The following is a 16,435-nucleotide window of genomic DNA, read 5'->3' on the forward strand; positions in this document are numbered from 1 at the left end:
TGTTTCGCCAGAAGATGTAATTCAAACTTTACTGGATCATTTAAAGTGGTTAAACCCTCAGTCTTGGATTACTGGAAGGTTGTCAGGATTTATTACCGTGGCCATAATTTGCCTATTATTGATAATAATCTTCTCATGTCTGTTTCGTATCCTCATGCAACAGTACACTACTCTCGGCACTAAACTTCATGGAATTATTTTGCAGCAAAAGTTAAAAAATAAAAATGGGGGACCTGTGGGAAGCAGTCAGCCTTGAGAGCAGGTAAGGACATGCTAGGCATGCCGCCGCTGCTCGAAGGAACTGTCCCTACTTGTTCCCCTCCTTGTTCCATTCCATGGGAGATAAATCACCAGGGCCCAGAGATCAGAAAGAATGTAAAATGAGACAAGCAAAGCTGTCTCCCCCCTGCACATGCAGGTTATTTTTGATGCTTCTGGGTTTATGGGTTTCCTCCCAGGGAAGTTAACCTTGAGCAGAGACAGTCTGGACAGTCTGTAGATAATGTAAACCACCATCTGGCAACCTTCCTTTTTCTAGTCTAGATAATCTGCAACTGTAGCGCAATAAAATTTGCCTTGCAACCATCAGTTGTCTTGGTCCTTCTGACCCCATTCGTCGGTGCCACTTCAGTTCCTTACCCCTTCCCTTCTGACCCTGGGCGGTGAGATCCTCTTTCTCCGGCTGGTCCGCGGCACACATGAATACGTTTTTGTCTTGCTGTACTGCACCTGTGCTGTCTAGTAACAGATATTTTGTCTGCTAGTAGTGTTCTAGATTATGTCTTTCCAAAGCGCTGAGGCAGTGCACCTATTCTGTAGTTGCAGCTGATGCCTGAATGTAGCCTAGCTGACAAATTATTGATTAATAAGAACTTGAATTTCTCAAAGATTTGTACTGTTAAACAAAATCTGAGCAAGGAGTCTCAAAAGTAATTCTTAGCCAGAATTACATGTTAATGAACCATTTAACAGTGTGAATCAAGGAACATCAGTGTAAGGATTTCTTTTAATTTATTTTTTACCTGCTTGAGATATCAGTTAAAGTTTGCCAGCTTGGTTGCAGATGAACGGACGTTTGAAGTTCACCAAACTACTTAATGTGGGATAGGATAATAGACTTCCAGCGCCCTCAAGACTGCGACCTTGCAGCCATTTTACATAGCACATCCTCCTCCTATAGGGATGAACCTTTCCCTGGCCCGAAAAGTAGCAGCTCTGTTGAAGCTTTGCTTATTGTAACAGGCTTTTGTTTCCAGGTTACATGTCTGTGGAAGACTTAATTCTGAATAGAGATATAGATATTACTGGAAACTAATTGTTTTTTCTATTATACTCTGATTTATCAAAAAAGTAAAACATTTAAATTGTGCTACAGAATTCAGAAGTTGTCTTGCAATCTTTAAACAATAAATGAATGAGTTGCCCTTAAAAAGAAAAAGGATTAAGCAGTTAAGCTGTTGGTCCCACATCAGACAAATTTTCCTATACCTTCTGTCAATATTGTTAACAGAGACTGTTATTTTATTAATCCTTATGATCCCATGATTCTTTCTTTCATGTTTCAGGGCACAGCAGGTGAGAGAGTGGATTTGTTAAGCTAGGTGGGTTTATCCTTCTTTTATGCGTTCATTCAATTTTATGTTCATTTACTTATTGTACACACATGGCAATAGAAGCTGCTAAAGCAATCATTGCTATTCTGCAAAACAACAAGGCACAGAAGCAGATGTCTTATTTCTGAGATTTCTCCCCCCAGGATTATTATGATTAAAGATCCTTTCCCCCACTCCCTGTAGAGGACAAGGGGCTGGCTGCTCGCTGGAGGTTTTTTAATGACTTGGGGAAAGGCTCAAATATCCCCCCATTATGGTAATCCACCCCAGGGGCAAACCACACAAGAATATTATGAATTTATTTTATTTTTCTATCCTTGCAAAGGTAATACTCAGCTCATTAGAATATGAAAACTATACTGTCAAATTTCAGAATTACATGGATGAAGAAAATCACCAAAGTGGCATCATATCACGTGTGTTATAGTTGTATTTAGTATATTGACTATATTAACTATGCTGTGTTAAGAATATATTGTATAACTATATATTGAAAAGGCAAAATGCTGTAACTTATTTCAGAGAAAATAATTATGTTGGCAAACCCCAAATTGTACACTGTAGACAGGTCCTAGGAAAAGAAGATTTAATTCATAGTGGACAAGAGGTTAGCTTCTGTTTTCAGCCATGTGCTATTTCAAGAATTAAACGTCATGAATAATACAGGATATAAGAGGAAGAGTCTAAAGACGGAAAAGCACATTTTGATTAGGAAAGAGAATTTATGGCTTAAGTCTTTTTTTTTTTAAGGAAAACTGCCTTATTACTATGAGATAAGAAAATTGTTTCCTTCTTTTCTTCCTTGCTTTCTTCTTTTTCTTTTTTTTAACCTTTTTAATTTTGGATATTTGACCTCTAAGCTGAGATGACTGAAAATGCCTCCTCTGGGCATCAACCTTTTTGAAAGACTTTTTCCCCCTCCCTAAGGGCTATTTGTCTCTTGGAGGCATTGCCTACATTACTCACCAAGAGGCAAGCACTTGTCCTTGCACTAAATGCTGACATCTCCTGATAAGAGGGAAGCTGCAAAGTAGAAGAATTGAAGGTCAATATGTTGATAGTGGTCTCAAGAGCATTGATGTACATTTGTGTATTGGGGAAGGGGAGAGAAGCTTGAGAGTGGGCCAGTGGGGAGGGGTAAATATTTTGTGATGCTGTCTACCTATGGGGCTTATAAAGTTTACAGCTGCATTAGGAGGACAAGCATTACCATTAGCATGAAAAGTAGGGCAGACCTCAGTTGCAAAAGCTTCTAGCCATACACACAGGGCAATACGTAAATGATACACCTTATTGCATTCACCCATTCACCCTCCCCTGTTCATGCGAATTGGAAATTTCAATCCATTTCAGAGAAGTAACACAACTATCGATCATTTTCCCTGGCACGAATCTTCCTAGAGCTCACGCACTAGCCCATGTGTCTTAGATTTAATATCTGCTCACTAGCTGGATTGAAGCCAAGAGGTGGTTCCCAAAGTTGCTGCACATTAGAATCACCTGGGGAACTCTGAGACCTCCCTGTGCCCAGGCTCCTCCCTAGACCTACTGAATCAAAATCTCTGGGGCTGGGACCCAGACACCAATGTTTTTCTTAAAAGCTCTTTAGGTAATTCAAATGAGCAGCAAAGCTTGAGAAGCAGCCCAATAACGGGAACAAACTTATTTCACACAGATAAAGTGGGGCAATTCATATGTTAAAAGAACATGAATATATGTCCATGCCTCTCTCACGCTTTGTCACAGTTTACCCTTCCCCCTCCCCATATCCTCAAGTCCGTTCTCTAGTAAGTCTGTGTCTTTATTCCTGTTTTACCCCGAGGTTCTTCATGACATTTTTTTTCTTAAATTCTATATATATGTGTTAGCATACGGTATTTGTCTCTCTCTTTCTGACTGACTTCTACACTGTTGGTGGGGATGTAAATTGGTGCAACCACTATGGAAAACACTATGGCAGTTGCTCAAAAAGCTAAAAATAGAGCTACCATGTGATCCAGCAATCTTACTCCTGGGCATATATCTGGACAAAACTATAATTCGAAAACATACATGCACCCCTATGTTCACAGCAGCACTATTTATAATAGCCAAGACATGAAAACAACCTAAATGTCCACTCACAGATGAATGGATAAAGAAGGTGTGATATATATAAAATGGAATACTACTCAGCTATAAAAAAGAATGAAATAATGCCATTTGCAGCAACATGGCTGGACCTAGAGACTATTATACTAAATGAAGTGAGAAGGAGAAAGACAAATACCATATGATATCACTTATATGTGGAATCTAGAATATGATACAAATGAACTTATCCATGAAACAAACAGACACAGACATAGCACACAAACTTGTGGTTCCCGAGGGGAAGGGGGAGGTGGGGGAGAGATGGATTAGGAGTTTGGGATTAGCAGAGGTAACCTATTATATATATGATGGATAAACAACAAGGTCCTACTGTATAGTACAGGGCACTATAGTCAATGTCCTGTAATTAACCATAATGGAAAAGAATATGAAAAATTATATATATGTATAACTGAATCACTTTGTTGTACAGCATAAACTAACACAACATTGTATATCAACTATACTTAAGTAAAATAAATTTTTAAAAAAGAAAAAAACATGAATATATATATATAGATATAGATATATATTTCTTTTTTTCCTCTTTATTCTGTTTGTGTTTCAAATAGGCTTTTTTTTTTTCCTTCTGCAAAAAGCGTTATTGTTTCCATTTGGTCCAAGGCTTGGGAGAGGGCTCGAGGGCGGTTACAAAGCTGCCTAGTAGCTGCAGAGCAGGGCTTCAGGCAGAAGCTCTGATGCCAGAGGGGCTCCTCAGAGGCCGCTGGACTTCAGAGACTCCTGTTTGTACTCGAGGGTGAGCCTTTCAAAGAGATACTCGCCCAGCACAGCCTGTGGACCAACCAGCCTGCGGAGGTTGGGCAGGTGGTCGCCCATCTTCTTGATGAGTTTCACCTGCTCCTCCAGGAAGCGGCTCTGCAGGAAGTCACAGAGGTGGGAGTCTGCGCGGGCGGAACCCAGGGCGCGCAGATCTGATAGTGCCTGGTGCAGGCTCTTCTCCCTAAGAATGGCGGCTTCCACAGCGTCCTGGGTTTTACCCCACTCATCTTGAGAAAGCTTCCGCGCATCCTGGAAGAGGGCGCGGCCACAGCACTGGTTTTGCATTTTCAAGAGACGCTGGGCGCCCTCACACTTCTCCTCAGCCAGTTGGCGAAAAATGTGGCCCACACTGTCCAGAGTCCCATTGTTGCTGTCAAAATAGAAGCTCAGAGAGAGGTAAGTGTCCCCAGATGCATGTTGAACAGGCGGTGGACGGCGGCCTCCACCTCGATGGAATAATTCTGACGAACCTGGGAACTCGTGGTTGATCAGTGATAAGGAGCTAAGCTCAAAAATCGGTGTTGGCCTGACCAGGAGGCTGAGGATAGCTGAGTGGCTGATTCCAAAGGTTGCGACAGGAAGAAAGGTTGGAGGGTGGTCGGGGGCTGGAGCAAGGAGCGTCCCTGGGTCTGTTCATTCCAAACACTGTTGAAGCAAAAGACAGAACTGCAGGACTGCCGAGCGCACTGCCTCAAATAGGCTTTGATATAAATGAACAAGAAGTCCAAACAAGGACAAAACTTACCCTTCCCCCCACCAAAATAGCTGACGATACTAGAATCTAGACCTGGGAAGGGATTCTTCCATTACTTTCTGAACATTCCAAGCCACTAGAGCAGTGGTTCTCAAAGTATGGTCACCTTGTAACCAAGCAGTACCCTATGGGGCCTTCCTAGGACAGACCCATCCCCCATATCCTCTGCTGTAGTTCCTCTCTGAAGTACTCAGATAATAGTATCTCAGGCATATTTCTTGAGTTTTCAGATGCTCAAAACCACCACCCAATGGAAGAAATTAACTCCTTGATGATCATGAGCACGTAGCCCCCAGACCTTCTGGCACCTAAGGATGGATAATGTTACCTGCCCTGTGGCCTCCACATCAACCAATCAGAGGATTGTGCACGAGCTGATCACATTCCCTGGGACGTCCCTCCCTCACCTGGCCTTTAAAAATGCTTTGCTGAAATCCTTTGGAGATTTCAGGGTGTTTTGGAACTCGGGCCACCCCTCTCCTTGCTCGATCCTGCAATAAACCTTTCTCTGCTCCAGACTCCAACCTTTAGGTTTGTTTGGCCTCTCTGTGCTTCAGACACACGAACCTGCATTCGGTAACAACCTGACCAGTTTTACCAGCGTCCCCTGATAATGTGTCAGATATTCAAGTTTTAGGGCCCTGTCCCAGCCCTATGGAATCAGCAGCTCTGGTGGGGCTCAGTGATCTCTGTTATAACAGGCCCTCCAGATGATTTTTATTCACCTTAAAGTTTGAAAATATCTGCATTGTCAGCTGGCCAAAGCGTCCACCAGCAGATGAAGAGGAGTGGTGCCTGGAAAAGATAGGGACCAGCCAAGGCAAGTACAGCAGCATTTGCCGTGGTAGTAATGGAGAATGCCTTTTCTCCACTGGTTGGCACAGACTAGGATCTGGGAGCAGTGGCAGGGTTATTTAGGATGCTTTACATTTCAATGTAGAGGGACCGCTGTCCTGGTTTGCCAGGGACTTCCCCTGTGTGAGCACTTAAAATCTCATCCTGGCAAACCCCTTAGCCCTGGGTTTGAAAAACATAGGGAATAACATGAAATTTAGGGGAAACATGATCTAGGTTTTGGGCGAGTCACAAGTGCTAATTAAAGGTAAGCAAGTATGGACAACACTAGCGTTCTTTAGCCCTTTGCGGGGAGGTAAATCTGATTGGGTGAAAGGACTTACTGTTAAGAGATCTTTGTAGAAACATCCCCTTCTGCTTAGTCCGCTGGTTCTCAGTTCTGGCTAGACATTGGCATCGTCTGAGGAGATTTAAAATGATTTTATTGGTCTACGATGACCAACCGTCAGTGTGAGGGTTTTTAAAAAGTGCTTCAGATGATTCTAATGCACAACCAAATTTAGGTGCCACTGCTTAAGCTTTTGAACCGCTGCTGCATATTTTCACCTCATCTTCCTATGAGAATATCCAACTGTACTTGAGGTTTTTTTTTTTTTTCTTTTTCTTTTTTTAACTGTCTTATTATAAGATTTACTGTCTTAAATAAGGTTGAATGTACAGAAAATCTTGCTAGTCCATCTGGTATAGCTGGATACTTAGAATAATATCGTTAAGATATATACCATTTAAGTATTGTGACTGGCCTTTTTTTTGAAGTTAACATATGCATTGAATTAGTATGTTCTCTTTTGAAGTTGTTCTGTTGGGGAGCTATACCTCTAATCTGCTGCCATTGCTAAATATCTGGACACCTCTTATTAGGAATTGCTTTTAGAAATCTTTAGGGATTAAAACCAAGATTGCTGTATTATTTGCACTGGAACCACAAAAACCTCACAGAGTTCCCCCCCCCGCTGTACCTTCTACCCCCATCTCTAACCCTTGGCAACTTCTAATCTGTTCTCCATCTCCACGGTTTTGTTATTTTAAGAATAATATGTAAACATAATCATGAATTACTTAATCTTCGGAGATCGGCTTTTCAGAATTTTTCCCTCGGCATCATTCCCTTGAAGTTCATTTCAATTTTTGCATATATTAATAATTTGTTCCTTTTTGTTGCTCGGTAGTATTCTATCATAAGATTTTATCACAATTTGTTTCAACATTCATCCACTGAAAGACATTTGGGTAGTTGCCAGTTTTTGGCTATTATAAATAAAACTGCTATGAACATTTATGTGTAAGTTTCTGTGGGAACTTAATTAAGTTTTTGTTTCTTTTGGATAAATGCTCAAGAGTACAATTACTGCGTTGTAGGGTGAATCTACTTTTAGGATTAAAAGAGACTGTCAAGCTGTTGATCAGAGTGGATAAACCATTTTATTTTCCCACCAGTGATGTGATATAATTTTTCTGTGTACTCGCCAGCATTTGATGTTGTCATTATACTTTAATTTTAGTTACTCTCTGACATCTCTTTATGGTCTTAATTGGCATTTCCCTAATGGCTAATGATGCTGAGCATCTTTTCATGTGCTCCTTTGCCGTGTGTATATTCTCTTCCATGAAATGTCTGTTCCTGTCTTCTGCCTATTTTCTAGTTGGATTTTTTTAAGTTGTTTGGAGAGTTCTTTGTATATTATAGATACAAGTCATTTGTCTCATATGGGATTTTCAAATATGTTTTCCTACTGTGTAATTTGAGTTTTCATCCACTTAAAAGGATCTTCTATGAAGCATTTTTAACTCATTTTGATGAGATCCAATTTATCAGTTTGTGCCTTTATTGATCATACTTTTGGTGTCAAGTCTAAGAATTATTCCCCTAGTTCTAGATGCCAAACATTTTCTCCTATTTTTTTTCTAAAAATGTCCTGCTTTTACATTTAAGATTATGATCCACTTTGATTTAATTTTTGTGTAAGGTGTGGAGGTTAAGGTTCATTTTTTGTTTGTTTGTTTTTGTCGAGGGATGTCCAACTGTTTCAGTACCATTTTTTGAAAAGTCTATTCTTCCTTGATAGCTTTTGCACTGCTGTCAAAAACAAGTTATATGTATTTATGTCAGTCTATTTCTGGGTTCTCTATTCCATTCCATTGACCTATGTATCTACACTCCATCATTACTGCAAAATCTTGAACTTGGGTAGATTAATTCCTCCCATTTTCATCTTCCTTTACAAGTTGTTTTAGCTATTCTTCAGCCTCTTCTTACCATATAAATCTTAGAATAAGCTTGTCTAGATCCACAAAAACCTTGAGGGCATTTTAAGAGTAATTGTGTTAAGCCTCTTAACTTGGGGAGAATTGACATCTTTATCATGTTGTGTTTTCTAATCCATGAACAAGGTGTGTCTCCCTATTTGTTTGGGACTTAAAAATTTTTCTTCATCAGCATTTTGTAATTTTCAGTCTAGAGGTCCTATAAATGTCTTATTGGGCTTATATTTAAGTATTTATTTAGGTCAGTTGTAAATGGCATCACATATTTTTATTTAAGCTTCTACACATTTGTTATTAATATATAATTTGATAAAATTGTGGTGATCTTGTACTCTAAATCATTTACAAACTAATATTATTTCTCAAGCTTTTTGTGGATTCCTTGGTATTTTCTCCATTTAGATTATCATCTCATCTTCAGATACAGACAGTTTTACTTTTCCTTATTCAGTATAATAGGATATATTACTATTCAACATTCAGTAGGATATGTTCCTTCCTATGCAACGTAGTAGGAATAGTCCTTTTATCTTTTAAATAAACTTTTTAAAAATTTAACTTTTAAATTTATGTATTTATTTATTTTTGCTTTATTTTCTTACTAGAACCTCCAGTGATATATTTAATAAAAGTGGTGAGAGCAGATATCGGTGCCTTGTTTCTGATCTTACAGAGAAAGCATCCAGTCTTTCACAGTTAAATATCATGTCGGTATAGGTTGTTTGTAGATCATCTTTATGAGTTTCAGTATGCTCCTTTTCTATTCCTAGTTTGCTTGGAGTTTTTTTTCTTCTTTTTTTAAAATCATGAATGGGATTGGATTTTGTCAAATGCTTTCTCTGCATTAATGGATAGGATCACATGACTTTTCCCCCTTAATCTATTGGATATGGTGGATTACACTGTTTGATTTTCAAATATTTAACCAACTTTGCATAGCTGGAATAAATCCCACTTGGTCATGGTATATTATTCTTTTCATATATTTCTGGATTTAATTTGCTAATATTTGGCTGAGGGTTTTTCAGCCAATTTCATAAAAAATATTGGTCTGTAGGTTTCTTCTTTCTATACTATCCCTGTCTGGTTTTGGTATCAAGGTAATACTGGCTTCATAAAATTAATTAGAAACTGTTCCCTCTACTTCTATTTCTTATCAAATCATGTAAAATTGGTGTTAATTCTTTAAGTCTTGGGTAAAAGTGAAACATCTAAGCCTGAATATTTCTTTTGGGAGTTTTTAAATGAAAAACCAGTGTTTCTAATGGTTACAGGAAAATTGAGATTATCTATTTCATCTTGGCTGAGTTTTGGTAGTTTTGGGTGTAGAAACATTGGCCCATTTCATCTACATTTTTGAATTTCTAGTGTAGACTTGTTCATAGTAACTTGTCCCTCATTAACCTGCAGGATATGTCATGGTATCCCTGGTTGCATTTCTGATATCTGTGATTTGTGCCATCTCTCTGTTTATCTTTATCAGTCTTTCTAGATCTTTATTGGTTAGATTGTTTATTTCAAAGAACCAGCCTTTTGTTTCATTGATTTCCCCCGCTATTTTCCTGTTTTCAGTTTCATGGATTTCTGTTTCATCTTTATTATTTCCGTCTTTCTGCTTGTTTAGTGTTTTTTCCTCTTCCTTTTTTACTATTTTAATATAGAAAATTAGATTATTGCTTTGAAACATTTTCTTTCCCAATTTAGTGCTATAAACTTCCCTTTCAGCATTGCTTTCACTTCATTCCGCAAACTTTGATCTGTTATATCTCCATTTTCTTTTATTCTATGCATTTAAAAATTTTTTCCTTGATGCTGTCTTTTTTACCCATGAGTTATTTGGAAGTGTGATGTTTAGTTTTCATGTGATTGAAGATTTTCCTGTTGTCTTTCTCTTATTGATTTCTAGTCTGATTCCATTATGGCTAGAGAACATACTCTCTATGATTTTAATTCTTTTAAATCTGCTAATGTTTTCTTATCGCCCAGTATATGGTATATGAGTGAATGTTCCATGGACACTTGAATATGTATTCTGCTCTTACTGAGTGTGTTCTTTAAATGTCAGTTATATCCTGTTGATTGATGATGTTTTCAGTTCTTCCATATCCTTGCTGATTTTTCTCTCTGGTAGTTGTATAAATTGCTGTGTTGAAGTTTCAAATAATAATTGTGGATTTAAAACTTTCTCCTTTTACCTTTTTCAGTGTTTCCTTCATGCATTTTGAAGTTCTGTTGTTTGGTGCGCACACATTTAGTATCACTAGGTCATCTAGGTGGATTATTCCTGTTATCTTTATGTAATGACCCTCTTTGCCCCTAATAATTTCCTTTGCTCTGAAGTCTACTTTATCTGATATTAATATAGCCATTCCTGCTTTTTCTGATTAATGTTCACATGATATATCATTTTCATCCTTTTACTTTGAACTACCTATATCATGATGTTTAAAGTAAGCTTCTTATAGACAGTATATAGTTGGATCATGCTTGCGATTTTTTAATCTACTCTTCCAATCTCTGTCTTTGACTTTGTTATTTAGATCATTTACCGTTAACGTAATTATTGCCATGTCAAAGATTTGGTCTACCATGTTATTTTTTGTTTTGTCTTTTACCTTAGTTTCTCAATCCTGTGTTTCTCTTATTTTGCCTTCTTGTGGGTTACTTAAACATTTTTTAATAAGTCCATTTTACTTTAATTCATTTATAATCATTTGTGTATACTGTTTGTATAGTTTTCTTAGTGGTTGCTTTTGGCATTACAGTATACATATGTAACTTATCATAGCCTACTGGAATCAGTGTTTTATTACTTCAAGTGTAGTTTCAAAATTTTACTTCCATTTAGGTCTCTTAATATTCCCCAGTTTTAAAGTATGATTTTCTGTAGTATTTCCTTTCTCTACATTGAGAACCCCATCAGACGGTGTCATCATTTTTGCTTTGACCATCATATAGAATTTAAGAAACTCATGAGGCTAATGATAGTCTCTTATATTTACCCCATTTGTTTTCACCCATTCCATTGTTCCCCTTTTCTTTCTGAAGTTCCCAGTCTTCTGTTATTGTTTATGTTTTCATAACAGTAGGTGATATCTTGGATTTCCAGTGCAACTGGATATGAGTTTCAGGAAACACTGAGCCTGGCTCACTTAATGCTACTGAGTTGGAGGGTTTGTATATGTTGGGCCTGTTGGCACAGCAGATGCTAGCAGATTAGACTAATGTTGATGGGACTAGTGCCACAGGAGGATGGGTTCCCATTCAGGCTATGCTGCTGCTACAGTAGATCAAGTCCCCCTCTACCCCAAGTGTGGGGCAGTGACCTGCTGCTGTCACTGCTTTGTATTAGGCTCCTTTTGCCTCAGGTGTGTGGTGGGATCCCTTGGAAGCTGCTGCTGCTGCTGTCAATCACAAGGTTAAATTCATTTCAGAAATACTTAAGTATAAATATATAGCCTGGCTCTTGTAGGACCTCTGTATTTTTTTAAATTGCTTTCATACAAATTATCCCAAATTTAGTGACTCAAAACAACGTAAATTTATTACCTTACAAGTCTGACTTTGGTCTCAATTGAGTAAAAGTGTTTGCAGGATCGACAGATGAATGGATAAAGATGTGGCACATATATACAATGGAATATTACTCAGCCATAAAAAGAAATGAAATTGTGTTATTTGTAGTGAGGTGGATTGACCTAGAGACTGTCATACAGAGTGAAGTAAGTCAGAAAGAGAAAAACAAATACCATATGCTAACACATATATATGGAATCTAAAAAAAACAAGAAAAAATGGTTATGAAGAACCTAGGGGCAGGGCAGGAATAAAGACGCAGCCATAGAGAGTGGACTTGAGGACACAGGGACGGGGAAGGGTAATCTGGGATGAAGTGAGAGAGTATATACACTACCAAATGTAAAATAGCTAGCTAGTGGGAAGCAGCCACAAAGCACAGGGAGATCATCTCTGTGCTTTGTGTCCACCTAGATGTGTGGGATAGGGAAGGGAGGGTGGTAGGCAGATGCAAGAGGGAGGAGATATGGGGATATATGTATATGTATAGCTGATTCACTTTGTTATGAAGCAGAAACTAACACACCATTGTAAAGCAATTATACTCCAATAAAGATGGTTAAAAAAGAAAAAAAAGTGTTGGCAGAGCTACATTCTTTTCTGGAGGCTCTTAGGGGTGTTTCTGTTCCCTGGACTTTATCCGCTTCCAGCGGTCACTTGTAGTCCTTGACTCAGAGTCCCCTTTCTCCACCTACAAACCCCAAAATGTTGCATCTCTCTGATTCTGCTTCTATTAGGACATCTCTCTCTTTCTCTTTCTACAGTTGGGAATGGTTTTCTGCTTTTAAGGACTCATTCAATTAGATTTGTTCCATGAGGTATTCCAGGATAATCTTTCTATCTCAAGGCCTATAACTTCAGTCATATCTGCAAAGTCCTCTTTACCATGTAAGGTAACATATTATTGGGTTCTAGGGATTAGGGTGAGGGCATTTTAAGGAGCCATTATGCTGCCTACCACACCCTTAACAAGTGACCTTGAGCAAATTACTGAGATTTTTAAAGCCTTACTTTCCTCAAACATAAAATGGAAAGAAACATAACTAGTTAATATCATGAAAGTGAAACAGTATATATGAAATCAACTAATTCAAAAAATAAGATTTCTTCTTTTTCTTTATGATTTGCATGATTCTCAGTTCAGTTACTTGAAGAGTTCCTTTTTCTTAAACAGAACTAAGGAATTTCAGGGTTCAGGTGCTGTAAGATTGTCTGAATTATCTGAGTAACAATTAGCTAAGCACAGGTGTAAAGCATTTGATTTACTCCCTGGTGTCCTTTATCTTCTCATCCCACTAAATCCATATCCCTTGTCTAGCTCCAGCCAGTAGAGTCAGAGCTTGTTTTACTGTTTAACTAAAGTTCAATTTAAATTTGCTCTACATCTCCAGATTCTCAGCCCTGGTTGCATATTATAATCACCTGGGGAGATTTCAAGACCTACTTGATGCCAGAGTTTTACCTATCATGGATATTTGAAGAGGGACCTGGAATGAAATGCTCTAGCTTATGGTTTGGGGAGCCAAATCATAGTCTACACTGAGCCAAATCATTTGCGAGATCACCTCTAAAAAGCAATTTATCTGTGGTGACTGATGCTCTTCCTTTGTCAGTATGCTTGTCCCTCTTTGGGGGAAAAGAAGAAGGGGAAAAAACCCCCAGCGGTTGGGCTCCCTGAATTATAACCTGATGCTGTTGAATTAGTGTTGGCTCAGAGCGCACATCTTCGGATACCCATTCTCTCTCCTGCTTCCTTGCATGAGCTTATATCCTTGGGCAGTTTTTCATCCACCACCCTCTTTTGCTTCTAATCTTATCATGTAAAGTCTCCCCTTAATGAAAAAGCATTTCATGAGACTTACTGGGAGCATAGGTCTGTTCCAGACCTATCCTATGTTAGCTAAAGCAGATATAAGTGATGTATTTTTGGCATTCATCCTTGTGGGTTGGAGAGAGAAGACAGAATTTTATCCTTTAGGTGTCATATGACTGGGCAAATGGGCTCATTCCCTCTACTGCCTACCATGTAAAATACTGAGGGTGTTACCTCTAGAAGGTATGTTCTAGGTATCAAAATAGTTCAGATAAGTCATATTTCTCAGTAACAGGTGACAAAACTATGGCTTAGGTGGTGAATTTTCCATGTCAATTTGTCTGGGCCACCATGCCCAGTTATTTGGGCAAATATTATTCTAGATATTTCTGTGATGGTGTTTTTGTGTTTTTTTTAATTTTCATGTTTTATTTATTTATAATTTTTGGCTGCATTTGGTCTTCATTCCTGCACGTGGGCTTTCTCTATTTGCAGCAAGAGAGGGCAACTCTTTGTTGTGGTGTGCGGGCTTCTCATTGCGGTGGCTTCTCTTGTTGCAGAGCATGGGCTCTAGGTGCACGGGCTCAGTAGCTGTGGTGCATGGGCTTAGTTGCTCCACGGCATGTGAGATCTTCCCAGACCAGGGCTCAAACCCGTGTCCCCTGCATTGGCAGGCGGATTCTTAACCACTGTGCCACCAGGGTAGTCCCTGTGATGGTGTTTTTGGATGAAATTCATAATTAAAATGGTGGTGGACTTTGAGTAAAGCAGATTATCCTCCATAATATGCATGGGCCTCATCCAATCAGGTGAAGCTCTTAATAAAACAAAGACTGACCTCCCTGTCACAAAAAGGAATTCTGCCAGAAGACTTACAGAAATTGAACTGCAACTCTTCCGAGAGTCTCTAGAAGCCTAACCTGCAGATTTTGAATTTACCAAACCTCTATTATTGTGTGAACCAATTGTTTAAAATCTCTCTCTCTTTCTCTGTCTTTATATAGATATGGATATAGATCTAGATATCAATATCGATATCTAGATCTATATCTGTCAGTATATATGGGCACATTGTATACACATGCTGTTGGTTCTGTTTTTCTGGAGAACCTTGACTAATACAGTGGGCCATACAAATAAAAGGACGAACCCAAGTTCACCCAGGTAGAAAGTAGTACAATGAGAACTGGAACTTAAGGCCTCATGACTCATTCAGCTGTGAACACTGACCCAGAACTGGGGTCCGCACACTCTGGCCCACTGATCAGATCTCGCTTGACTCCTGGTTTTGTACATAACGTTTGGCTTGAACACAGCCGCATCCATTCATTAACGTATTGTGCATGGCTGTTTCTGTGCTACAGCAGCAGATGGGCAGTTGCAATGGAGATGTATGGTACAGAAAATCCAAAATATTTACTATCTGACCCTTTACAAAAAAGATCTGCTGACCCCTGCTCTAGGATGCCATCTGATTTCTGATAGCACCGAGTAGAATAATTCATGCACATTGGGATAGATTGTTAATCTCATGTCCTCCTTAGGTCAAAGATCTCTTAAATGCTCACCCTAGGAATAGCCAGCTTGGGGAGCACTGTCTGAGGATGAAGAAATATTTCTTGCTAGGTCTTTCCAATCCACACTGCTCCCTGACTATGGTTCTTAAAACCTATTTTTTTGGTAAATTTTTATTGGAGTATAGTTGATTTACAGTGTTGTGTTAGTTTCAGGTGTACAGCAAAGTGAATCAGTTATACATGTACATATATCCACTTTTTTTTTTTCTTTTTTCAGTACGCGGGCCTCTCACTGTTGTGGCCTTTCCCGTTGTGGAGCACAGGCTCCAGACGCGCAGGCTCAGCGGCCATGGCTCACGGGCCCAGCCACTCCGCGGTATGTGGGATCTTCGCGGACCGGGGCACGAACCCGTGTCCCCTGCATCAGCAGGCAGACTCTCAACCACTGTGCCACCAGGGAAGCCCCACTTTTATTTTTTTTTTAGAGTCTTTTCCAAATAGCCCATTACAGAGTACTGAATGGAGTTCCCTGGGCTAATAAGAAGAGCAGGTTCTTACTAGTTATCTATTTCATGTATAGTAGTGTGTATATTTCAGTCCCAATCTCCCAATTTAGCCTCCCTGCCACAGTCCCCTGGTAACCCTAAGTTTGTTTTCTACATCCGTGCCTCTGCTTCTAAAACCTGTCTATTTTAACCAACTACCACTCATTGCTTACTGTCTCTGGCTTCATGTACTTGATAATAAATCTACTTCTTGTTCTATCCTGGATGACATGTTCCAAGGACTGAGATAATATCTTTTCTACATAATTTGTCCTTGATATTGTCTATCTTGGGGTCTTCATCTATGTCCCAAAGAAGACAGTCACTCTGTCTTCTAGTACTACTACTAATACCACATTTTATGGCATGAATTTGACCCAATGCACTGAACTATCCCTTTAGAAGCTGTACGCAACCTGTCACTGGGTTTTAGCACAGGGGTAGAACTCAGATTAGTGATCATATATAAACAAATCTACTTGACCAGAAACTTTTTGTCTCACCATTTATTACACAAGTAACTTCTGTCTTTGCATCTATGATGTAAATATTTTTAATTTCCTAAATTATCTGAAAAATTATTT

At 38.9% G+C, this 16,435-nt stretch overlaps 1 protein-coding gene across 1 annotated transcript in view; it reads right to left on the reverse strand.

Annotated features, from left to right (window-relative positions):
* Positions 1 to 4,460: 4,460 nt before the first annotated feature.
* Positions 4,461 to 16,435, reverse strand: part of LOC309835249 (ferritin light chain-like) — a gene marked incomplete at both ends in the record, with an annotated part of 34,846 nt that continues 22,871 nt past the window's right edge. Inside the window, 2 exon segments of the mRNA XM_082674663.1 lie at positions 4,461 to 4,930; positions 4,933 to 5,003. Of these exon segments, the coding sequence (XP_082530789.1) occupies positions 4,461 to 4,930; positions 4,933 to 5,003 (541 nt within the window).

The sequence above is a fragment of the Grampus griseus genome (assembly GCF_964374135.1).
Source record: "Grampus griseus genome assembly, chromosome: 17".
Classification (NCBI taxonomy): domain Eukaryota; kingdom Metazoa; phylum Chordata; class Mammalia; order Artiodactyla; family Delphinidae; genus Grampus; species Grampus griseus.